This window comes from Phyllostomus discolor, chromosome 13 (assembly GCF_004126475.2).
Source record: "Phyllostomus discolor isolate MPI-MPIP mPhyDis1 chromosome 13, mPhyDis1.pri.v3, whole genome shotgun sequence".
Lineage (NCBI taxonomy): Eukaryota > Metazoa > Chordata > Mammalia > Chiroptera > Phyllostomidae > Phyllostomus > Phyllostomus discolor.
The window spans coordinates 53,170,901-53,194,054 of record NC_040915.2 but is presented as its reverse complement, the minus strand read 5'-3'; the positions used below and the strand labels follow the sequence as shown (position 1 = coordinate 53,194,054).

The 23,154-nt window shown below is 55.8% G+C and overlaps 1 protein-coding gene across 1 annotated transcript in view; it reads left to right on the top strand.

The window, feature by feature from the left end:
* The window catches only part of WSCD2 (WSC domain containing 2), a 96,921-nt gene that overhangs the window by 30,601 nt on the left and 43,166 nt on the right, over nt 1-23,154 (top strand). Inside the window, exon 2 of the mRNA XM_028528332.2 lies at nt 21,177-22,111. Within this exon, the coding sequence (XP_028384133.1) occupies nt 21,727-22,111 (385 nt within the window). The 5' untranslated portion in view covers nt 21,177-21,726. The remainder of the gene's footprint in view (nt 1-21,176; nt 22,112-23,154) is intronic.

The following is a 23,154-nucleotide window of genomic DNA, read 5'->3' as shown; positions in this document are numbered from 1 at the left end:
CGTCAATAGCATCAGTGATGACGATGACAAAAACAATGACGGGGACAACCATGATGAGAATGTCCGTGTTGAGCACGGTGGTGGTGATGCCAACAATGATGGTGGCAGTGACAACAACAATGATGCAGATGTTGAGGTGGATGATGAAGACCGTGAGGATGATGGCAAGGAGGATGGGAGCAAAAACCCACTGAGCACACGCTATGTGCCCAGCAGTCTTCTAAGTGTTTTTATTTAATTTACTAATTTTTTCTATCCTTACAACCACCCTGTGGGAAAGTGTCTATTGCAGTTAAGTCCATCATTTGCTAGTTGTGTGATACTGGATTCAATTATTTCATCTCTCAGAGCCTCAGTTTACCTATCCATAAAATAGGGGTAAAAGTAGCACTTCTCTGTAGCATACTTAATGGTTGAATACGTGTTGAAGAGATAAAAGTGACTCTTACAGTTCCTCATTTGATCCTCTCGTCAGCCCTGTGAAGGAGGAAGTAGTATTTTGACCCCGATTCTACAGAACGGTGGGCAGGTTCTCCCCACTAGGAATGGCTGAGCTGGGGTTCAAAGCCAGGCATGGCCTCTGTCCCGTTGGCTTGCAGGAACTGTCTGAGCTGCCCCTGCAGGGCTGTTTCTGATCCCTGGGGTCCCCAGCCTAAGGCAGGGCTCAGAGGTCTGCACAGGAACCAACAGGTCCCAGAGCAAGGTGGGTTCAGTCACCCCCAGCAGGACCCTTGGTCAGGGTGGCCTGGGGCTGCTCACAGAGTGGGGGGCGGGGCTAAGGCAGGAGAGGCTGGAGCTCCTGGGCACAAGGGACAAGTCACCTCAGACCGATCTAGTCTGGATGCCAAAGATACAAGTGGTTCAGGCCCTTCACCTCCCGCGGAAGGAGGCCACGGAATGGCAGGAATGATGCTTCTTGGGTGAGAGTCAGAAGGAGCTAGATGTTCTTTCCAACTCTGCAAATCCACAGACTCACATCCGGGTCTTCTCAGCCACAACCTCCACTGGCCCCACGTGGCTACGTGCACTTCACGTGGGGCTAATCCAAATTGTGGTGCGCTCCAGGTTTCAAATACATTCTAGATTTAAGTCTTGGTGTGAAAAAAGACTACAAAATATCTCATGAATGACAATATTTTCTATTTCATGTTGAAACAATATTTTAAGTATGCCAGGTTAAATTAAGTATATTATTAAAGCCAATTTCACCTGTTTTTACTTTTTTTAATGTGGCCATTAGTACATTTTAAGTTCTACCTATGACTCACATTCTAATTCTCAGCTCTAGAACTTACAGTCAACTGAGGCCAGTCAACAACAGCTTGCTTAAGAGTTTCAGGCTTACTGTCAGATAGACCTGAATTCAAATCCCCTTTAACTCACTGACCAGCTGCGTGACCTTGGGCAAGCCACTCCCCCTCTCTGGGCCTCGGCTTCCTCAATTGTAAAATGACGGTAATAAGAGTACCCGGAGGGCTGTTTTGTGGATAAATGAAAGAGGACGCAGACAGTGGTAAACACCCGCGCTGGGCAGGAGGTTTGCACTCCATGACTGAGAGCTGTGATCGTTATTTATTTCAGCTGAGACCAGCTCACCTCAAGGCTCCAAGCCTCCCCAGCCCCAAGAACTGTCTTATTATTCATTCTTTCTACGTTCAGAAAGATGTTTGTCTCTCGAACAAATTGCAAAACAAACTGCATGGTTTTAAATAAGAATTCCTTCCCCCTCCCCCTGACTAAATTACAAAGAAAACTCTCAGAGACACTGGTGATTGTTAATGAGGAATTCCGCCCTCCCGTCTTGAGAAAAGGCTCCCTAGCACTGAGCCAATACCATTCCGGCCACAAAGCACAGAGGCCCGCTGTTGTTGAGGGTTGATGCCCAACTTCTCGGGTTTTGGAAACCCTGAGAGGCCCCATGGCCCCTATGGTGCCTTCGGGGACCTTTCAGAACCTGGGGCCATGGGAAGGGGAGGAGGTCCATGATCTCCTGCCGCCTCCTCTTCGTATGGACGGGAGAACAGATGACCAGAGCAGTTAGGCAGCCTGATCAAGGTCACATGGCAAGGAGGTGGCAGGTCATCTGGCCCGGGGTCTGTGCCCAGGGCCACTTGGTCTCCTGTATCATCACGGCCAACCATCACCATGACCCTTATTTAAAAATGAGGAAACAGGGTCAGACACGCTAAGTCATTTGCACCATTGCCCAGCTGCCAATAGCAGACGCTGGATTCGATACCAGGGAGTGTCCCCCCTAAAAAAAATTTTGTGTCTACCCTGAACCTCAGAATCGAACCTTATTTGGCAATAAATGTGATGAGTTAAGAGGAGGATGCGCTGGATTCCAGTGGGACCTAATCCGATGATTAGTGTCTCACAAGAAAAGAAAACGGATACACAGAGACAAGAGAGAACACCATGTGGAGACAGAGGCTGAGATGGGAGGGCAGCATTTACAAGCCGACAAATTCACTACCAGCAGTGGCTGCCACCACCAGGAGCTGGGAGCGAGGCCCAGGGCAGACCCTCCCTCCGAGACTGCAGCAGGAGCTGGCCCCACACACACCTCGATTTGGGGCTTCTGACCTCCAGACTATGAGAGGGTATGTTTGTTGTTTCGAAATTTGGCAGCTCTGGAAAGCTAATACACCAGGCAGGACACGCTTGCTGTCTGTTGGCTGTACAAGCCCAGCTGGTCCCAGGGAGCTGCGGAGAGGTGCCCCCCTCCCGTCCCCAGACCCTCCTATCAGCCAGTAGCCGCCACCGCCGAGCCTCCAAGTGGCCCCGTGGGCTCTGGGCTGTGAGAAAGGCCTACTGTGGTTCGACCGTGCCATCCTGCCTGTTCCCAGCATTGTGAGTTCTTGCAAATTACCGTTTTCAGTTGAAAAGAGGCTCCAGAGGGCTCTTCAGCTGCTCAGCAGGAGACGTGGATGCTCTTGAATTAACATGGAGAAGTGGAACCTTCTATGGCTGATGGCCGAGGCCCCCCTCTGTCTTGTCCCTCAGTCAGGCCTGGCAGGGACAGCGGGGGCCTCTCGGCCGTCCTCTCAAGGGCAGTTCTCAGCCGAGGCCAGGTCAAAGTCGCCTGTGTTCCGCATGGCTGTTGAGAAGGGCTCTAGGGACGCTGAATGGGGCTTTGCAGTTTTGAAGAGGCCGGCAGCCTTCCGACACTACAGCAGAGGGGCCTGAGTGGGTAAGAGACCCAGCCCAAAGGCCTGTCATTGGTCAGCATGCACAGTGGGCCTTTCCCGGGTCCAATCAGAGAGCAGGAGGCCATTGAGGAAGAGCCAGCTCCGGGCTCTTGACGTGTGTGTGTAGTGAGGACCCTCCGGGATTCCAGCAGCCCAGCCTTGCTGGGTAATTTCATGGAAACACACCTCCACCTCTGGCTCCCACCTCAGCGGGGGCCACTCTGCCCAGAGCGTATTGCCTGCACCCATCCAATCAGCGTCTACTGAGCGGGGGCTATTCCCCACCTACAGTAAGCACTTGACAGCATTATCTCATTTCATCTCTACAAAAATCCTCTGCCGTATTATGGGCCAGTGTCCCCACTTCACAGATGACAAAATAAAGGCCCAGGCTCTTGCCCAAGTTCACAGCGCTGGTAAGTGGCCAAGCGGTATTTCGATGCTGGCCTGTCTTGCCCCAAAGTCCACACCCCTTACCACATTGAACTTGACAGGGGCCCTGCTTGTGGAGCAGCGTCCCTCCCCACGTGTGTGGGTACAGGGGTCTGGATCTGTTGTTAAAGACAAATCAAAGCTGGACAGTGGTTACAGTGATAAAAAAAAAAAAAAACAACAGATTTTTTCAGGACTGTTGCGATAGGGGAAAAGAGACCTCAGGACAGAACCAGCTCTACTCTGAGTCTAGCAGGGGCATTTGTAGCCATGGAGCAGGGTGCGGGGGGAGTTATGTGAGTAGAAAATCAGGAAGAGAAACATCAAGGACAGGGTAGGGTTCTGGCTAACCCGACCTAACAGGATCCTCGCTGAAGGTGGGCCGGGAGATCCGACGTCACCTGGAGGGTGGTGGAGGACCAGAAACCCAGTTAGGTGCCAAGGGCGATCAGATAGGGAGTGTGGGGATTCTCGCTAAACCCGCCAAGGCAGGGACTCCTATGTAAAGAAGGGTTCAGAGGCACCTTAGCTGAGTTTGGTTGGGGAGAGAATCTTTGTCGCTATTCATTCCCATCTTGCCCTTACAAAAGGCAGCCGTCTGAAGTCCAGCGTGATCATCAAGGAACTGAGCTACAGCATCAGAGGTGTCCAGACTCAAACCCCACCTCTGCCGCCCAGGGGTAGGGTGCCTCCGTTTCCTCACCTGTGTAACATGGGGATAATCGTGGACCTTGACCTGGGCCCTGGGTGAGGAGATATGGGGACAGCCCAACATGCGATATGAATCCACACACGGTGGCCAGAGCTGGATCACTAGACAGTGTCCCCCAAACCAGGGCAGCTGAGGACCATCAGTGTTCCTTTGCTGCCGATGGTCTGCAAGTCTGTGGAGAAGGGGACAAGGAATGCTGAACTGGGCTTTGCAGTTTCGAAGGGGCCAGCAGCTTTGTGGTCCTCCCGTTGCACACAACGTCTTGGACCTCTGCTCTGTGCGTGTGCCAGGCAGAGAGGTGAGGACGACAGAGTCAGCTGTCTCCTTCGGAGGGTCTGGAACGGCAGAGGGGGGCCATACTGAGCCTGCGTGAGTGCATGTGTGTGTCCGTGCCAGTGGTTCTTACACAGGCGCACGTTTGCCCCCTGGAGACATTGGACGATGTCTGGAGACACTGGTGATCGTTACAGTTGGTGGGCAGGTGCCGGCGGGTGGGTGCTGGGAGGCAGAAGCGAGGGATGCTTCTAAACCACCTGCAACGCCCTGGACCACCCCCCTCAACAACGAACCCTCGAGCCCAACATGTCGGTGGTGCCGAGGTTGAGAGAGGAGCTCAGCGATGACTTTCAGAGACCCCAGGGTTCCACAGGACTGGGAGGGGCCGTGTGCCCGCACCACCTTCCTTAGCCCGCCCCCTCCCGCAGCCGCTCCCCGCCAGAGTCAGGCCTCCTCAGGTTTAATGGAATCCAGGCAGCTGAGGCAAATGTGAAAACAAAACGCAGTGCAAACGTGTTTTTATGTAAACACGGCAGGGGGTGGCAGCTGCCTGTGGAGCAAGTACCCTGTGGCTGGCGCTTCTCAGAGCAAAAATAACCCCGTGTTCCTGCTCCTGGAACAGAGCAGGCAAGGAGACGCAGGTCACGTGGGAACCCAGGTGCTCATGGGAGCTGTCCCTGCCTGGGACGAGCCGCCCCCTCCCTCCAGGTGAGCACCCTAGGGGTCCGGGGCACCAGAAGGGAGCAGGTGCTGATTCTTCTGGAAGCATCCCTGCCTTTGGGGCTCAGCCAGGGCAGCAAGAAAAAACACAGTGGGTTTAAAAAACATTTTTTAGCATAATTTATCCATAGTAAAATTCACCCATTGTCATTTATAGTTCTGCTATCCTTAACAAATGTGTTCACCCGCCCCCGCCAGAATGGAGACACACAACATTTCCGCCAGCCCCCAGGGTCCCCCTTTGCAGGGAATCGCTCCCCCACCCCGTCCTAGCCCCTGGGCCCCGGGCAACCACTGGTCTGGTTTCCCTTGGCTTTGTCCTGAAAGCTGTAAAAATGGCTGCGACCACGGAAAGTTATTGTCTTCACAGTTCTGGAGGCAGGAAGGCCAAAACCAAGGTGTTGGGAGGGCTGGTTCCTTCTGGGGGCTGCGAGGGAAGGATCCGTTTCGGTCTCTCTCCTTGGCTTGCCGCTGGCCACCTTCTCCTTGCGTCTTCATGGCGTCTTCCCCCTGCGCCTGTCTGCATAGGAAGTGCCCCTTCCATCAGGTCACCGGTCCTGTTGGACGAGGGCCCACCCTCATGACCTCGTTTTAACTGGACCACCTCTGCCGGACACCTCCAAGTCAGATCCCATTCCCAGGCCCTGGGGGTTAGGACTTGAACATCAATTTGGGGGAGACACAGTTCAACCCGTAAGAGCACCCAGAAGTCCACTCTGGGTATTAGCTCATTATTAATATGATAAGGATCACTCATCTAATCCCTACCACAACCTTCAAGGGGGTTGCCGTCCACTTAACGGGTGGACACTGAGGCTCAGAAAGGCTCCTGGAGGTACCCAGTGCCCCTTGGGGTTTAAATCAAGGTCCGCTCCCTTCGAGGGGATGCTGTCCCGACTTCTCCCAGCCTGTGGCAGTCACCTCCCTGTGGGAGTTTCCAAAGTCTGGGTCCCCACCCCAGGAGCAGCACCTCACCTGCTAGCTGGTGAGAAATGCGCACAGTCGGGCCCACCCCGGACCTGCAGACTCAGGACTCTGGGGCGGGGCCCAGCCACTTCCGGCAGGTTCCATGCAGGCTGCAGGCTGCAGTCTGCGAACGCCCGCTGCACACCCTCCGGAAGATCACAGGCAGGCACTGAGTTGCGTGACAGGATCCAGATCAAAAGGCCACCTCAGATCTCAGCCGGAACCTAAAGCTTCAAACTCAAGTGGCTCATGGCCAGCGGCTTTCTCTGGCCTCGAATGTTTCCTCTGGGTGTTTCCTCTCTCTGACTCGGAGACTCCAGGGACCAGCTTGCTGCGGGAGGAGCACAGGAAAGGCCGCCCCTTTGTCTGATGGGGCTGGCACTTGCACTCGGATTCCTTCAGGAACGGTGTGCTCCAGGCACTCCAACGGGACTTGCTCGAAGACACCAAGTCCAAGCTGTAGGGAGCTACGGAGATGGGGCCAACACTCAGAGTGGAGCCTCCCACCCCCCCGCCCCGGGAGCACACACTGCCTTCGGGGAGATACACTTCTGTACCAAGAGGGAGAGCTGTCACCAGAGAGCCGGTCGGAGCCACACGGCCCTGGGTTGGAATCTTGACCTTGACAGTGAGTCCTTGGCTTGCCTGAGCTTCAGTTTCTCGCCTGTATAGTACAGAGAACAGGACCCACCTTATGAAGGTCATGGCCAACATGAAACAAGATGCATTTCTAGGTCTGGAAGCTCAGCAAGTGCAACTGTCACTGTTCACGCTTAAGACCAACCCAGCCCCCAGATTTTAAGAGTCACAAAATAAGGGTGTCATTTCCCTGCTGCCATAGGCCACATCTGTGTAGCCACAGCACCTGGCATACACTAGGTACTCAATAAATATCTGTTGAATGAAGAGATAAAAAACAGGCTGCCGCCCCAGGCTGGGGTTGAAGGGGGAATACTGGGCTCCTGGGGATGGGAGCAGAGGCCTTCTCAGTGAGGAAAGAGGAGTTTCGTCCAGAGACGATGCACTGGTGAGGTTTGTACGGGTAAACTCTCCCCTGTGGATAGATCCCCGGGTTCAGACCAGGCTTGGCAGGCGGCCGACACTGCATGAATGTTTGCTGAATGAATGAATGAATGAATGAACGAACTGTAGTCTGAATGGTGGGGGGCCAGTTCGTGGGAACCAGAAGACATTCTGAAGTACTTTTTGTGTTTGTGTTTTACAAGAGAAACTGGAGACATAGCGAGGGTCACCCACCTGTCTCGGGCACAGTCATGAAACTACTTGAAAAGCTGGGCAGGACGAGGAAAGGTGTGAGAGACCCGGCTAGCGTCTCCATAGGATGCCCCACTGGGTGCTGGGCCTTTCACAATCAGGAGCCCCCTTCAGCCCTCCCAACTCCCCAGGACCCACAGCATCATTTGCAGAGCCCAGTGCAAAATGAAAACGCCCCTCGTGCCAAGGTTGTTAAGATGGTCAACCTGGGCACAGCAGAGCATTACATCAAGGGCAGCCATGACAGGGGTCCCACAACCTATTTACAGATGAGGGAACTCCCAATCAGAGAGTCTGCAGATTTCACCCAGGACACCAAACCTGTCCTTAGGGACATCGGATTCGAACCTGTGAACCCTAGCTGTCCTCCAGTCCACCCCTCTGTGGCACTAGCCTTGCCGGTGAGGCCACCCCGTCACTCACACCAGCTGAGTATGCAAGGGCTCTGACTCCTGGTCCCGTGCCCTGGGCGTGGAGTGTCCTGCGCAGACCGGGAGCAGCGTCCCTGTCCCCAGGCACCTATCTGGCTGCGGCAGCCTGCAGCACCGAGCCAGCTCCCGTCTCCCTCTCCCTCCCGCCCACCCTGCCGGGTTTATTCCTGGGGATGTGTGGGTGGACGTGTGTTTGTGAGTGGGGGGTGTTCATCTAAATTTAAAGACACCGTGACAGCAGCAACCTATTAATGTTGGGGCTGGCGAGGCCTCCTTCGAGAAGCATCACAAAGAAGTGGCGAGGTAAGGGCCCGCCTCCGGTTCTAACTTCTGCCCAGTCCCCGCCTGCCAGCCCTCTCGCGTGGGGTAATAATAGTAAGGCATGCCCGTGGGTGCCAGACGCCTGTGAGGGACCTTGAGAAGTGGCAGCTCTGGACCCATTTCATGAGTCAGGGAAACAGAGGCCCAGAGAGGGGACACGTGCCTTCAGCCAGGCCGAGGCTGCTCGGGCTGACTCACCCAGGAAGTCACTAACCGTGGTGCCCGTGTCAAGGCCCACAAGGGTGCCGGCCCTGTGCTCAGCACTGTACACACATTACTTGTGCCCGCCTCTCACCAGCCCGCCCGTGCGGCGGGTGCCGTCATTCTCATCTCATTTTACGGGCAAGGCACCCGCAGCTCCGAGAGGGCAAGCGGCTTCCTCATGTCTCCATTAGCAAGCGGTGGGGCCAAGGCTCCAACTCGAGCCTGTCTGGCGTCAAAACTCAGGCGCTCTGCATCTCTCCCTCTCTTTATACACAGACACTGTGGACAAGGAAAATACAGATGTGCAAAATGGGGAAAAAAAGCCCACTCCTAAACCTCCCCTGCAAGAGGAAACGTGTCGTGTGCCCTGGCCTGTTTCCACCCCACTGTCTTTCCTCCTGAAGGGAGGCTCTTGCTCCCGGCCACTGACCCTTGGTGTTCTGTAATTGCCGAGCAATTTAGAGATGACTTGAAATATATAATTCATGGGCGCATCTTTGATCCTGGTCCCTGGGAGGCAGCGAGGCGTGGCCGTCTCCCGGGGAGAAGTTCAACCTTGACCCGGGAGGAGATGGTGTTCAGGAGCTTAGAACAGAAATTCGGAGTCAGAGAACTCGCTGGTGAGTTGAGACGGGCCCTCGGGCCCCGCACAGAATGCTGGGAGTCGGGGACCCTTGCAAGGGACCTCACAGTGGAACCTTGTCAGAGGGCACTGGGGTTAGATCTAGAACTGAGCTATGCAATCAGAGGCGAAGACGTAAATCGGGACTCAGATGGGTCCCAGGGAGATGCTGCGACCCACTCTTCTGCGTATTCACAAAGCAAGGTCTAGAGCGAAGTCTAGAGACGTTTTTCATTGTCACGACTGGGGAGACCATAGTGGCATCTGCCGGGCGGAAGCCAGGGATGCTGCTTCGACATCTGGCAATGCTCAGGATGTCACCCCACCCCGGCCACTGCTGACAGAGGATTACCCAGTTCAGAGAGTCAGGGCTGCCGAGGCTGGGAAACCCTGGTCTGGACTATCGAAGACATGTGCTGCTTTATCCTTTTGACGATCGCAGGCAACAGGAAACCACGTTTGCTCGGAGCGGAAAGCCGCAGCTCTCGTTTTACCGGCCACACTGAACATGTGTGTGTGTGTGTGTGTGGTCCCCGGCCACCTTCTCCACGGTGTCCAGGTGTGAGCCCAGGGGCAGTGTTTGCCGTCGTGAGAGGGGACCCCTCTGTCGGATGCCGGCGGAACTCCTTGGGCCACTGAAGGACATGGTGGAGATACTACAGGGCACTGAGGACCCTGTGCCTTCCAGAAGGGGTTCATTACCCCCAGTCCCAGCTGAGGGGCCCTGGCTTGCTGAACGGTCTCCCTGGGAGATGCTCCTGGGTGTGGGGGACCTCAGAGCACCCCACTCACCCTGCAGAGGCCAGCACAAGGTGATGTCACAGGTTATAATCAAGGTTCTGGAGGCAGACGGGCCCGGGTTCGAGTTCTGCTGCACCACTCACCACCTCCGCCCTCCAGCAAGTTGGCACCCACCCCCCACCCCTTCCTGCCTCATCGGTAAAGTGAGAGTAAAGCCAGCCTGCCGGGCAAAGCCACTGGGGAGAGTCACTGACATGGTGTAAGTGGAGGGCCTGGCACACAGTAGGTGTGCAAAAGATAGTAGTGTGTCCGTTTTCTTTCCGTCCCAGGGAGGGCACCAAGGTTTCAGGCTGGAGTTCAGGAGGCCCAGGTCTGGGTAGAATCCCTGCTTGGCCAGGGGGAGTCTCTCCTCCTTCCCTCTGGGCCTCAGTTTCCCCATCTGGGGAAACCGCATGAGGAAACTGGCCTGGGGATGGTGAAGAGACCATGTCTGGGTGTCTGAGGACACCGGGTGCCCCATGAGGAAAGAGAACTTGAACTTGTGCAGAGACCACATGTACACACAATAAATAAATAAAGTGCAAACACACCCACGGGCACAGACAGGAAGGCGGGGCTTGGGTGAGCTGGAAATGGGGACAGCTGCTCTCGCTGGGGAAACTCCTGGTGGAAATTTCCTCTCTGGGAAGAGCTGCTAACGGGAGCTGTCACTGTGCCTACGTGAGAGTCCAATCTGCCAGCAAGAAGCCCGCGGGGGGTAACCTGGTTGTGCCTGGGCCCGGGAGTGATGGGGGCTGCCAGGGAGAAGCATGTGTCCGGGGAAGAAACCTGCAGGGCAGCAGGCTGGTCCTGGACCGAGCTCAGCCCTGGTCTGGCCATGGGACCCGGGGCCACGCGTTCAGCCTCTCTGAGCCCCCGACCCCCCATCTATCCGTAAGGTAACACACTTGTCCTGGCTGGTTTCCGAGGGCCGTGTGGACCCTTCCGTTCTGTGGGGTAGTAACAGTGACAGCAACGGCTAAAACCTGCTGACCCCTTACTGGAATCCTGGGCCATGCAAGGCATTCCACATGGATGGTGGGTGTTACGCTTGAGGATCCCTGTGCCTCAGTTTCCCCTTCTGTAGAAGGAGGCTGTTTCGCTAGGCAGTGGCTCTCCAGGCTTCCTTCCGGCTCTTTTGCCACATGCAAGGAAGTTGCGGAGAGACCAGGGGGTGGTCGTTGAGGGTGGACGGCACAGCCTCCCCTGTGACCTCCACCCTCAGCCTCCATTGCTGATAAAGATCATGGTGGCAAACCCTTCTGTAAAGGGCCAGGTAGTAAATATTTCAGGCTTTGAGGGCCATGTGCAGGCTGCTGCTGGGCTGCTACACCTTATCCTTCTTCTTCTTTGTTGCTTTGAAAAAATATAAAAACTGCTCTTAGCTCCAGGGCCGTGAATGCAGGCTGCAGGCCGGCTCGGCCAAGCTCACAGCCCGCCAGCCTCTGGTAGCGATGAGTGGTCTCGCCTCATGTCAGTGCCCGGCATCCTTTGCAGCATCAGGCTGAGCCTCGAGCCTGTCTTTCCTGCCAGACTTTCCCCCTGGGCCTTGCCCAGAAATTAACTCTGGAGCCACGACTGAGCCCTGCCAAGGGCCCGGGCCATGGCCTGTTCTCAGCTCCTTTGATCAACAAACATTTCTCAACAACCCCAGCTCAGCCTCCGAGAGCCACTGAGGTGCGGCCATGGCCCCCTGGGACAGGAAGGGCCCTGAGTGGCCCCCGTCTCCCCCACCTCCTCATTGTGCATGGTAGGAAAGAACCCTGAGCAGAATCAGCGCGCCCCTGCAGGGGAGGGTCCCCCACTCTGCAGCCCCCATTCTTCCAGGTTGACCGTGCCCCCATTCGGGTTTCTGAAATGTCTTCTCAGTGGGTCCTTCCACGACCCAAAGCAGCTCCCTCCTACTGTACTCCGCTCCCTCACTGGGGCTTTCAGATGGCTGCAACGGACCCCCAGTGAGAAAGGCGTTAGACGTGGTCACCGGTGCACGCGCGCATCTAAGGCAAGAGGCTCACTGAACACTCCTTCCCGGCACACGGGAGTCAGCAGCAGTTCCCTGGGCCCCTTCCCCGCCCTCCCGGGGCTCCACCGGCCCCTGGAGGTCTGCCCCTGTGGGTAAGCATTCCGCCTAGAACCGGCAGACCGTCCATTATCTCCTCAGACAATTAGTAAAGAAGGAGGAAGCGATGCAAATGCGCACCCAGTGACCTCGGCCACACCACAGCAGCTCCCGGAGGACAGGGAGGACTTTGCATGGCTTCGTAACAGGGATTGAGGGCCTTCCTGTCCCAGTCCCTCTTGGGGACAGCGATCTACGCTCAGGGACGGGCTGCCGGCTGCCTAACGGGGGAGGCCAGCGGGTTGGCTGACCTGCACCAGGGGCCTGCTCATCAACCCCCGGGAGCACCCCATCCCTTCCTGCAAATCAGCCCCTCCCCGACCCCCCAGCCCAGCGCTTGGATGGTTCGGCGACACCTGCTCCTCCAGCGGGGTCCTGCCTTTTCAAGTATATGATTGCCCCTTTCTTAATTTTTAAAATAGGCTTTACTTTCAGGGCAGTTTTAGGCTGACAGAAAAACTGAGCAGAAAGCACAGAGATTTCCCACAGATCCCGCGCCCCCAGCTGCACACGGCCTCCCTCTCGTTATCAGCATCCCCACCAGCGCGGTGCATCTGCTACAGCAGAGGCGCCTCCACTGACACATTGTTACCAAATCAAGTGCATAGTTTCCATCTCGGTTCACTCTTGGTGGTGCACATCCAGTGCGTTTGGCCAAGTGAACAACAGCACGCATCCACCACCGCAGTCTCACACGGACCAGTTTCACTGCCCTAAAATTCCCCTGTGCCCTCCTCCGCTTACTCACCCCCTGAGCCCCTGGCAACCACTCGTCTTTTCACTGTCTCCATAGTTTTGCCTTTTCTAGAATGTCACACAGTTGGAATCATCCGGTAGGCAGCCTTTTCAGACTGGCTTCTTTCACTTAATAATATGCATTTAAGGTTCCTCCGTGTCTTTTCGTGGCTTGAGAGCTCATTTCTTTTTAACAATGAATAATATTTCATTGTCCGGCTGTCCCGAAGTTCATTTGCCCATTCTCCTACCGAAGGGCTTCCTTCCGAGCTTCGGCAGGAAAAGCGCCCGTATTTTCTTGTCCGGTGCGGCCCGTCGCCCCGGCAGGCTGGTCCCGGGCTCTCCCCAACTCGGGTACCCAGGGTTTTCTCAGCGTCTCTGTCTCAGTCGCTCTTCTGCTCATTTGCTTTCTTTTTCTTCTCTGGCAGACTAACGTTTGCTGTTTCTTTGGGCTTGCGGTTATGGCCCCTGAGGCTGCAGGTCCTTAGTCCAGATGGCCGGCAGAGACTAGACTGTCTCAAACCCCAACTCCATATTCCGGAAGGCAAGCATTGGTTGACTAGTTTTATATCCGAGTTCACCTGTGGTTGTGCGGCAATGCCAGTGAGCAGGGTCATGTGGTACAAACACGGCCACTGGGACCTGCCCCTGTGTGCAGGGGGGTACCTTGGGTGGCCTCTAATCACCGCAAGTTACCGAATCTTCACCTTTTATTGAGATGAATTCTGGGCAAGTGGTGTTATTATGAGAAGGAAGGAGATGGTTTGTTTGTTTGTTGACCAAAGCTTGGGCAGAGAATAACAGTTTACTGAGAAACTGTTGTGTCAGGCCTAGCAGAGGGAAGGCTCCGGAGCCACGCTGCCTGGGTTTGAACTGTGCTCTACCATTCCTGGCTGTGTGACCTTGCACAAGTGACTTAACTCCTCTGAATCTCAGTTTTCTCATCTGTGAAAGGGGGCTAACAAATGAGACAGTTCATATAGGACTGTTGTCAAAATTAAATAAGATAACACCTAGTAGGTGCTCAGTAAATACTAGTACATACAGCATTATGGTGTTACATGTTTTAAACACATTCACTCATTTAGCCTGCATACCTTCCCAACGAGGCAGGGCGGGTTGGTCCTATTTTTCAGGTGAGGAAACTGAGTCTCAGGGAGGCCACGTGCTGACGGTCACACAGCCGCCACATGGCCGAAGCAGGTTCGCGCTAGGAATGTCTATCCCGGGATCGGGCCGCTTTGCCTGTTCCCTCCAGGTGGTCATTTCCACTCACTGTGGCCCAGCCCGCTTCCCTGCAGTAAGTGACAATGGCCATAAAGTTTGAGCAAGAGGCACTGGAGCCATTACCCAGGGAAACAAAATTTTAATATTTATTTATAATGGGCACCATATGCTCCCTCTGATTTTTTTATTTAATTACATCATGGCAGATGGCTGGGTGTTAACGGCCATTTAGCTAATGGCCCTTTGCCTTCCCATTTATTTCCCCGAGTTTTGGAAGGGTGAATGGAAATGGACATGGACGGTGAGCTCTGAGGGCTGGGCGGTGGCGGGTAAGTCCCCGGCCCAGCAACAGAGAGAAGGAAGCGTGGGGGTCCCGGGGACCCTTCCTAGGCGGCGTGGGAGGGCGCCCGAGGGTGCGTGAGGACACACATCCTGTGGCTGGGAGCCTGGCACAGGCTTCCCCTGTGTGCGCACGCAAATATGCAGAATCTGGGACGCAGCGATCCCACCACTGGGACCCAGGAGATGAGTCTGTATGTACACAAGTGCCCATCGCGGTCTTTGCAAAGACCGACCACAAACCGAGAAAACAACACGGCCGGGGCCCACACACCGTGAGGAGGTGTGACGTTCTTCCCCAGGGTTAGCTGAGTCCACACAATTCTGGGTTCCTAAAGACTGTGGGTGACAGCCACAGGGTAGGTTTTGGTAACGGTATTTCTCAGACGACTTTATCCCTTCTTTCACTTGCCAAGGGGCTGGTCCGGGAGGGAGAAGGATGAGAAGGGACTTTGATTAAAGGAGATGAGCTGGCAGAGTGGGGGAGGGGGGTCCACCTACCTAGAGAAGTGTCTGAGGGATGGCGCTCCACGTCTACAGGCTTAAGAAGGGCCCCTGAGTTGAGGCTGGGATTTAACCGAGAGACACAGCAGGTGAGCGAGGGTGCTAGGTGTCCTGGCCACTGCTTCAGGACAGGGAGGCTGAGACAGTTCTGCACTCGAATCTGTGCTCTGCTTCTTGCTGGCTGTGTGCTTACACAAGCTACACGATCTCCACGGGCCTCAGATTCCTCGTCTGTGGAGTGGGTACCAAAGGGCCTACAGCGTATCCGTGTGGAGAGGTCCCGCCTCACCTCCCAGGGATCAGGACCAAGATCTCCCAACGGGGTTCCTTGCACATCAGGGAGACTGGAGAAACACTTCACACCTCTAGTGACACGAGCAGGGCTAAACAAACCCTGGTGTACTCCCAAGTCATCGATATCATCGATTAGCCACTTATTTAGAAGGCGAGGAGCACGCAGGCCCCTCTCCTCCCCTGCATCGGGCAGGGAGACCGGGGAGGAGGTAACCACTAAGGCGCCTGCTGCCAAGTCCGCTCCCACGGAGGGTGCCTGAGGCCCCGCCCCTCCGGGGAAGCTGGGGAGCCCCAGGGTAAATGCAGCCTCGGAGGGAGTCTGGGGGAGGCGTGAGTGGGCCGGGGAGCGTACACAGCAGCTGGCCTAGGCCTTCGTAAGGCATCTGGAAGTTAATCCTGGTGGGGGGACGGGGAGGGGCACACAGAGCTCCCACGACGGATCCACGGGGCTCGCAGACACAGAACGGCTTGGCCACATTGTGTTGACATGGAGCTACAGCAACAGGCTCCTGAAGGGGGTGGTCGCTGCAGCCGCCCTGGGAAACAAGCCAGCATCTGTGAGGACGGTCGTAAGATGTGCACACAGTAGGACCTGGCGATTTCACTCCTGGGTACATACACACCCCGCGTTATCCCGTGCGTGTGCTGGAGACGGGCTTACAGCGACGAGTGAGGGATGGATTCCATCCTGCCCAAACCTCCGAGGAGGAAAACGGGGTCCTTCTACCAGAATACAGGAGCGCTGGGCAGGCAAAACCACATATGTTCTCCACAAATTATTATCAAAAAAGGAAACACCGAGGTGGCATTTCCATCTATGAACTCATGCAGTCCTCACACCAACCCTGTAAGCGCTATTGTTTCCCCATTTTATGGGTGGGGAAACTGAGGCACGGAGAGATTGCCAGCTACCTCAGAGGGTTCCAGCGAGGATTAAATGGCTCAGCGGCAATAAGATGCTCAGCACAGTGCCTGGCACATAGTAAATGCTCAGCAACCCCGGTGACTTCTGATATTTGTATCATTAGACCAGACGACACTTTCACCTCCGGCCAAGCCTCCTGTTGCCTCGGAGACCACGCCCCCCGCCCCGCCCCCACCTCCGGCTCTCGCAGCTAGAACTGCGAAGCTCTCAAACCTTCACAAACCCGCTTTCTCAGGAGCTAGTTCTTGGCCCAGCGTGGTTGGTCGGGGGGTCGGCTGGTCCCGGAGCCTCTGCCCTCAAGCAGAGTTCAGGGGGCTGTGGAGGGAGGGCTGGCCTCCTGCCTGGCCTCATGGGCTTCCAGCCAGAGTTGCTCGCCCCCGAACGCGGAGGCGGGAGCACTGAGGCTCCTTTCAGGGGAGGAGGGGAGGGGAGGGGAGGGGGGCAGGGAGGGCGGGGCCTGCCGCGCCTTCTGTTTTCCCTTCCCGCAGGGCCGCTCTGCCCGCCACTCATTTTCTTGGCAGCGCCACAGCAGAGGTTCATTGCGGCGCTAAAAATAGGCCGCGTTCAGACACTCCGAGGCTCCGCCTGGAAACCCGGACTGCAGTAACCAAATGCCACCACTCCCGAGAAGAGGGCCCCCACCCTCCCCGGGCCTAGGCCTTGTAGAAACTCCCGCTGGCCCCCAGAGAGAAGCGAGCTGGGTGTCCTCGGCTACAGTCACCAGATGGGGAAACTGAGGCTCGGATGACAGCCAGCTCTTAGCAAGCAGCAACTCCATCCAGGCTTACGGACTCTCCCGCTGACTCCGCCCCAGAGCCCCAGGAGGCATATTCTGTGGTCAACCCCCACTTTATGGAGAGAAAACCGCAGCTCCGGGAGGCCGTGGCCCATGCCAGGGCCTCGTGGCTGCAAGTGACAGGAGAGGACGTGGGTGCAGTCACGGCTTCCCACACCTAACGAGCCAATGGAGACCGAGAGGCGAGGGGCTTGCGGAAGGCCGACCGGAGACCCCACCAGAGTCTGTGGACTGGGGAGAAACTTCATACCCGCCTCCCGGATGGCCAGGAGGCAGGATTTTGCCGAAATGTGTTTGCAAAACCCTGAAACCGTGTCTGGCATGTAGTAGGTGTTCAACAAGTGGCAGAGAGCTTTATTTCTCCCTGCTCTCTGGGGAAGAATTTCTGTCTGGAGAGAGAAAAGAGAGAGACTTGTGTGGGGAGAGAATGAGGGGTGGACATGAGAGACAGAGGAGATTTGGGGGTTCCCTTGGGGAGGTAAGACTACGGCTCAGCAAGGGCCCCGGACCCCCGCACCATCCAGAGCTGAGGAAGGCAAGATGTCCCCTCCGCAGAGTCCCAGATGGACAGTTCTCCCAGGCTGTCCCCAGTGTCCTGGCACATGGCACGGAGTCATGGTTTCAAGGTCACGCCCTGGGGGGGAGGCCGGTCCCCTGATTCTTTGCTTTCATCTCCTCCACGGGTGTTTGCCGGGGACCCACAGCATGCCACAGGCTGGGGCTAGAGCAGTGAGGGAGCGGACACAGTCCCACCCCTGTGGGGCTCAGATTCCAGGGTGCCCTCCCTCCAGATGCACCCCCTCCCAGCACTGGCAGGATGGTGTGGGAGGCTCACCCAGTGCCCCCTTCCCTGGAGGAGCCCCCGCCTCACAGCCCTTTCCTGGGAGGGCCCCCGTCCCTCCCCATGCCCCCAAAGCCTCAGTCTCTTTCTGTTCCCTGCCAGCTCCTAATGAGCTCGTTATCCTCTTAAAACCCATTTGGCGCCCACTTAGAGAAAAGATGTGTTGAAATAGAAAAGAATGAGAAGGGAACAACAAAAGGGGACTAGACCCAAAAATATCCTCAGAGAGACAAAAAGACACGGAGAATAAGGCAGCCGAAATTGTTGCCGCCTCCACAGAAGCCACATGCTTTACAGGCTGCTCGCATGTGCTTGCAGGGAAGGGGGCTTTCTTGAGCACCTACTATGTGCCAGGCACTCTTCCTACAATTTTTTTTATCCTCACCCACGGTCATGTTTATTGAGTTGTTTGTTTGTTTTTTAGAGAGAGACGGGAAGGAAGGTGGGGGGAGAAACATCAGTGTGAAAAAGAAACATTGATCAATCACCTCTTGTATGCACCCCAACCCAAATGGAGATCGAACCCATGATCTTTTGGTCTACAGGGTGACATTCCAACCAACTGAGCCACACCGGCCAGGCCTCTTTCTGCAATTTTTAATTCAACCCTCCCAGCAATATACGTCTGGGGTACCAAGATGCTTATGTTTACTTCACAGCTGAGGCACCTCAGTCGGTGCAAAGAGGTGTCTTGTCCCAGTCACGCAGCTGGAGGGGGGAGGGGCAGGATTTGAACCCAGGCCGGCCTGCCTCCAGAGTCCACACTCTTCCCGGAATGCCACCGGAGGGTTGGTGAGCCCCTGCCCATCCCTGTGAGGGCTGCTGGCCTCCTCTCGCCCTGGCCCAGTCACAAAGAAAGTTGCACGTTTTTGCACAGAGGATACCATGGGACACCACCTCCTGCCGGAGGTTTTCAAGCTAATTAGAAACTGGTCTTTCCACAGTGACGGTGTGACCAGGAAACTTCCGTGGACCCCCATGTGTCCTGTTAGAGCACAATTCAGACTCCAGAGCTTGGCGTCTGAGAATCCCCACAGTCCGGCCCTGCCCACCGCCCACCCAACTGTGTCCCCATCACACCCTGAGCTCCTTGGTCCTTCCACTGCAGTGACCTGCCTTGCACGTGCACTGTCCCTCCTCCCTGAGCGACCTTCTGCTCTTCCTTCTCCCCAAAACCGACCCCTCTTGAGAGATCTGCCAGCTCAAAGGCCCTTACTTTTCAGACCTTTACCATCCTGGGCTCCCACATTCCGGGACTTCTCGCCCCCCGGGTCCACAAACCTCCTGACATTGTAATGCCAAGTCTGAGAGCGTATGGTCTAGGGCTCTTTTCTTTAATTTTCATCAGATTCTCAAAGGGATACGAGACCAGGCGAGATGCAAGGTTAGGAATACAATCTGTGAAGTCCAGTGACCCTGGGTTCACAGCCCAGCTGCCGCTCACCAGCTGTGTGACCCCGGACAAGTCACTTGACCTCTCCTCTCTGAAACTGACACAGATCTCCCTCACAGAATTATTATGAGGATTAAATCAGAGTATGGTGCGTTTAGAGTGATGTCTAGCACATAGTAAGTGCACAATGAACAAGAGTTATTACTATTAATTGCTGTTCTGTCTCTTATACATACATCTACTACAGGGTTTATCACGATCTCGTACAATGATTTAGTATAGTGATTATTTACACTGCTGTCTCCCAGAGTGTGCACTGAATTCTCTGAGAGCCAGGGACCCTGAATTATTTACTTCTGCATCCCAGGCAAACACACAGTCGGCAAGAAACACATGTTTTTAAGTGGATGGAAGGACGGGCAGATGAATGGGTGGGTGGAGAGGCAGAGGGATGAATGGACTGTTGCAGTTCAGATGGATGGATGGGTGGGTGGGTTGGCTGATGGTGGATGGATGGAGAGTTAGGTAGATTGATGGATGGGTGGACAGCCTGTGGCTTAATGGATGGATAGGTAGGTGGATTGATGGATGAATTAAAGAGTGATGCCTAGGTGGATGGATCAATGGATAAACAGAGAGTTCGACCCCACAGGAACACAGATGGGGGGCTGTTTTGTTCACTGATCTATTTCCAGTGGCCTGAACAATCGCTAGTGCATCGCAGGTGCTCAGCACTTAGTTCCTGAGTGAATGGGAAAGCATATGGAGGACCGGCGGACGCCACCTTGAACCATAGTTAGACTGTCTACCGTCTGGATTAGGAGGGGCTGTTAGTCATTCAGGTGGCCCACTGGCTAATGGTTGAATCCATGAATTGACCAAGGTTGTCACGAGGCCCCCTGCTGGTGGTCATGTGGAAGAACATCAGCCAGTGGGAGTTGTCTATTTTCTCATTTCTGTTCTGTTTTTCTCCTGCTGGTGATCCTGAACGTTTACTCTTACAGCAGTGATTCTCAAACCTTGGCGCACAGTACCATCACCCAGGGGCACCTTGTTACACCTCTAAGTTTCCCCTCAAGCAGAGATTCTGGTCGGAGAAGTCAGGAATCTTTAACCAGGCAACTCTGAATCCGATGCTTCTCGGACCACACTCTGAGGGACCCCGCCAAAGGGTGAGGTCCCAGCCACCGAGGGTCACTGGGAGGGACTGCTGCAGGGGCCATCTCTGAATTCCCGAGTGAAGCCCAGACCACGTGGGGGAAGGGCAGACTCGAAAACGCAGCGGTGAAGAGCAACGGGTTTGCATCTGGACCATCCAGGGTTCAAACCCCAGTGCCACCACGCACCATCTGCGGCCTCAGTTTCTTCATAGGTACAATGGGGCAACAGTTACCTCCCATAGGAAACTGGGGGAGAATACATGAGGTAATTCCAGCAGAGGGCTTGTCACAACATAAGACATACCGCAATGCATGAATACATTGCTAAGTGATCCTGGCTTCCTTCTTCCTTGGCTAAAGGGGCCGGGCTGGACCTGACCTCCTCCTCCTCCTAATATGTGCGCCCTGTGAGGGAGGGACTTTGTGTCTCTCACCCACAGCTTTCTCTCCAGCACCCAGGACAGTGCCTGCTGCATATAGCAGCTGCTCACTAAAGTTTTGTTAGGAAAAAAATGAATGAATTGGATCAGGTTCAGTATCAGACTGGTCCAATGGACAGTTCAGCAAGGGCCCAGGCAGTGCTTTCTGGACTTCAGGGAACCCACAAACCCGTGTGTGCGTGACAAAGACGCAGGAAGCGTGGGGCACAGGCGCCTGTGGCTGTCCCAGGTAAAGCTTGTCGTCTCCAGACCAGCGCCCAGTAGGGTTCAAGCCCCCCAACTCCCCATGCGGTTTAAAGGAAAAGGCAGGTGATCTGGACTGGGCTTCTGTCCAGCACCGCTGGGTGTTTCGGGCCATCATCGGTTTACTCCCTTCTCTGCGCTCCGCATGGCCCCTTGACAATGTTCCAGAACCTTCGAGCCGTGACCTCTGCGAGGAAGCTTCTCACACTTGTGTCTGTGCTGTTCTGCAGGTGGCAGCCCTGAGCCCTAGTGCAGGACGGGATGGACGCCGGCCGGCTTCTGCTTCCAGAAGGTGGACACGTCGGACTCAGCCCCCCGCTGGGGGAGAAGCCAGAGCGCGCCTCGGGGAAGTGATCCCGCCCGACAGGCCCCAGGGCCCGAGGAAGGGCAGGAAGGGTGCTCCCGCGGCGGGGCCTGCAGAGTGCTCCAGGTTGCATTTTCAAAGCTCTTTGGGAACTCTCTGAGGCAAGGAACAAGATGTAGGAAAATGGGACCTACTCCTGGGTGTCCCGGGCCTCAGAACTCCTTCTGCGGCCCAAGGAAGCTCACCTTGACCTCCGGACGGCTGGGGAGCTCCGCCCTCGGTTCTCTCTGCCTAGGCCAAGTGCTCGACCTGTCCTCCAGCTCTGGTCCTGGCGATCACCTTCACAGACGGAACACGCCCGCGGACCCCCAGGGGGTCCGTCTCTAGGGGGAGCTTGGGAAAGGAGGCCCCCCTGTCCCCTCCCTGTGTGCCGCCTCCAGCCAAGTCCCAGCACGCCAGTCCGGAATGATCCGGCTATGGCCAAGCTCTGGTTCAAGTTCCAGCGGTACTTCCGCAGGAAACCTGTGCGCTTCTTTACCTTTCTGGTGCTCTACCTGACGGCAGGGAGCCTCGTCTTCCTCCACTCCGGCTTCGTGGGCCAGCCCGCCGTGTCCCAAAACCAGGCCAACCCGGCCGCCGCCGGGGCCCCGGCCGAGAGCGCCGAGCTGCCCTTCCTGGGCGACTTGCATCTGGGCAGAGGCTTCCGGGACACGGGCGAGGCCGCGAGCATCGCCCGCCGGTACGGACCCTGGTTCAAGGGCAAAGATGGGAATGAGAGAGCCAAGCTGGGCGACTACGGAGGAGGAGCGTGGAGCCGAGCCCTCAAGGGGCGGGTTGTCCGGGAGAAGGAGGAGGAGCGAGGTAAGTAAGAGGCGTGGCTACGGCGAAGGGAGGGAGGATGATAATAATGATCGCGACAGCCAACGGGTGGTTCTCCGCGCTTTAGAGGAACCAGCCAGCAAATAGTTACTGCTGTAGACACACAGTAGGTTTCTTTATCACCCCCATTTCGGAGGAGAAGGCTGGCCCTCAGAGATTTAAGTAGCTTGCCGGAGGTCGCGGCAGTTTGCAAACCAGTAAGCATGGATTTGAACCTCACATCTGTCCGAGTGCAAAGTCTGACCCTCCGCTGCAGCCGCTTCCAGCCCGTGTTAAATACACAAGAACATAACAGCAGCTGGCATCCATTCGGCACTCACTACGTGCCAGGTACCGCTCCAAGCACTTTCTGTGTACTGGATTGTGGCCACCGCTCTCTGTGGAAGGTGCTGTTTTTCCCCTTGTAAAGATGGGGAAACTGAGGCACCAAGAGCCCAAGGTTAATAGCTAGCACGTGGCAGAGCTTCGGCTCCACCTCCCTGCCTCTGAACGCCCCCTACCGGCTCCCTTGGGGATGGCACTTAGGGGACAGCGTTGTCGTGAGCGTATTGCCTTTCATTTTCTTAGCCTTTCACAGTCCGAAAGGGCTTTTCTTTGTGTGTTAGCTTATTTGACTTTCACTACACTTCATGGACTTGAGCGAGGGGTGTCATCCTAGGCCCAGTTAACGGATGTGGAAACTGAGGCCTGAAAAAGTGAAGGCAGTTGCCCAAGGCCACACGGCTGCTAAGTGGCAGCACTGGAGTTGAGATCAGACCCGTCTGGCCGGAAAACTTGGCCTGAGCGCTGTCTCCCAGAGTCCACTGACATCTGCCTGTGTGACCAGCACGCGGGGGAGGACCCCAGCCTGACCCCTGCAGTTCGTGAGATTCACATGAATGGACATTTCCAGAGTCAGGGCCAGAGGGCTTGGGAGGACCCACCGGCAATCAGGACAGAAGGGGAACCTCTCGAGCCTCGGGGCTCCCTGCCACATGTCACTCTTCTGCTGTGATGCAACTCCTTTCGTGGCAAACCCCTTCTCC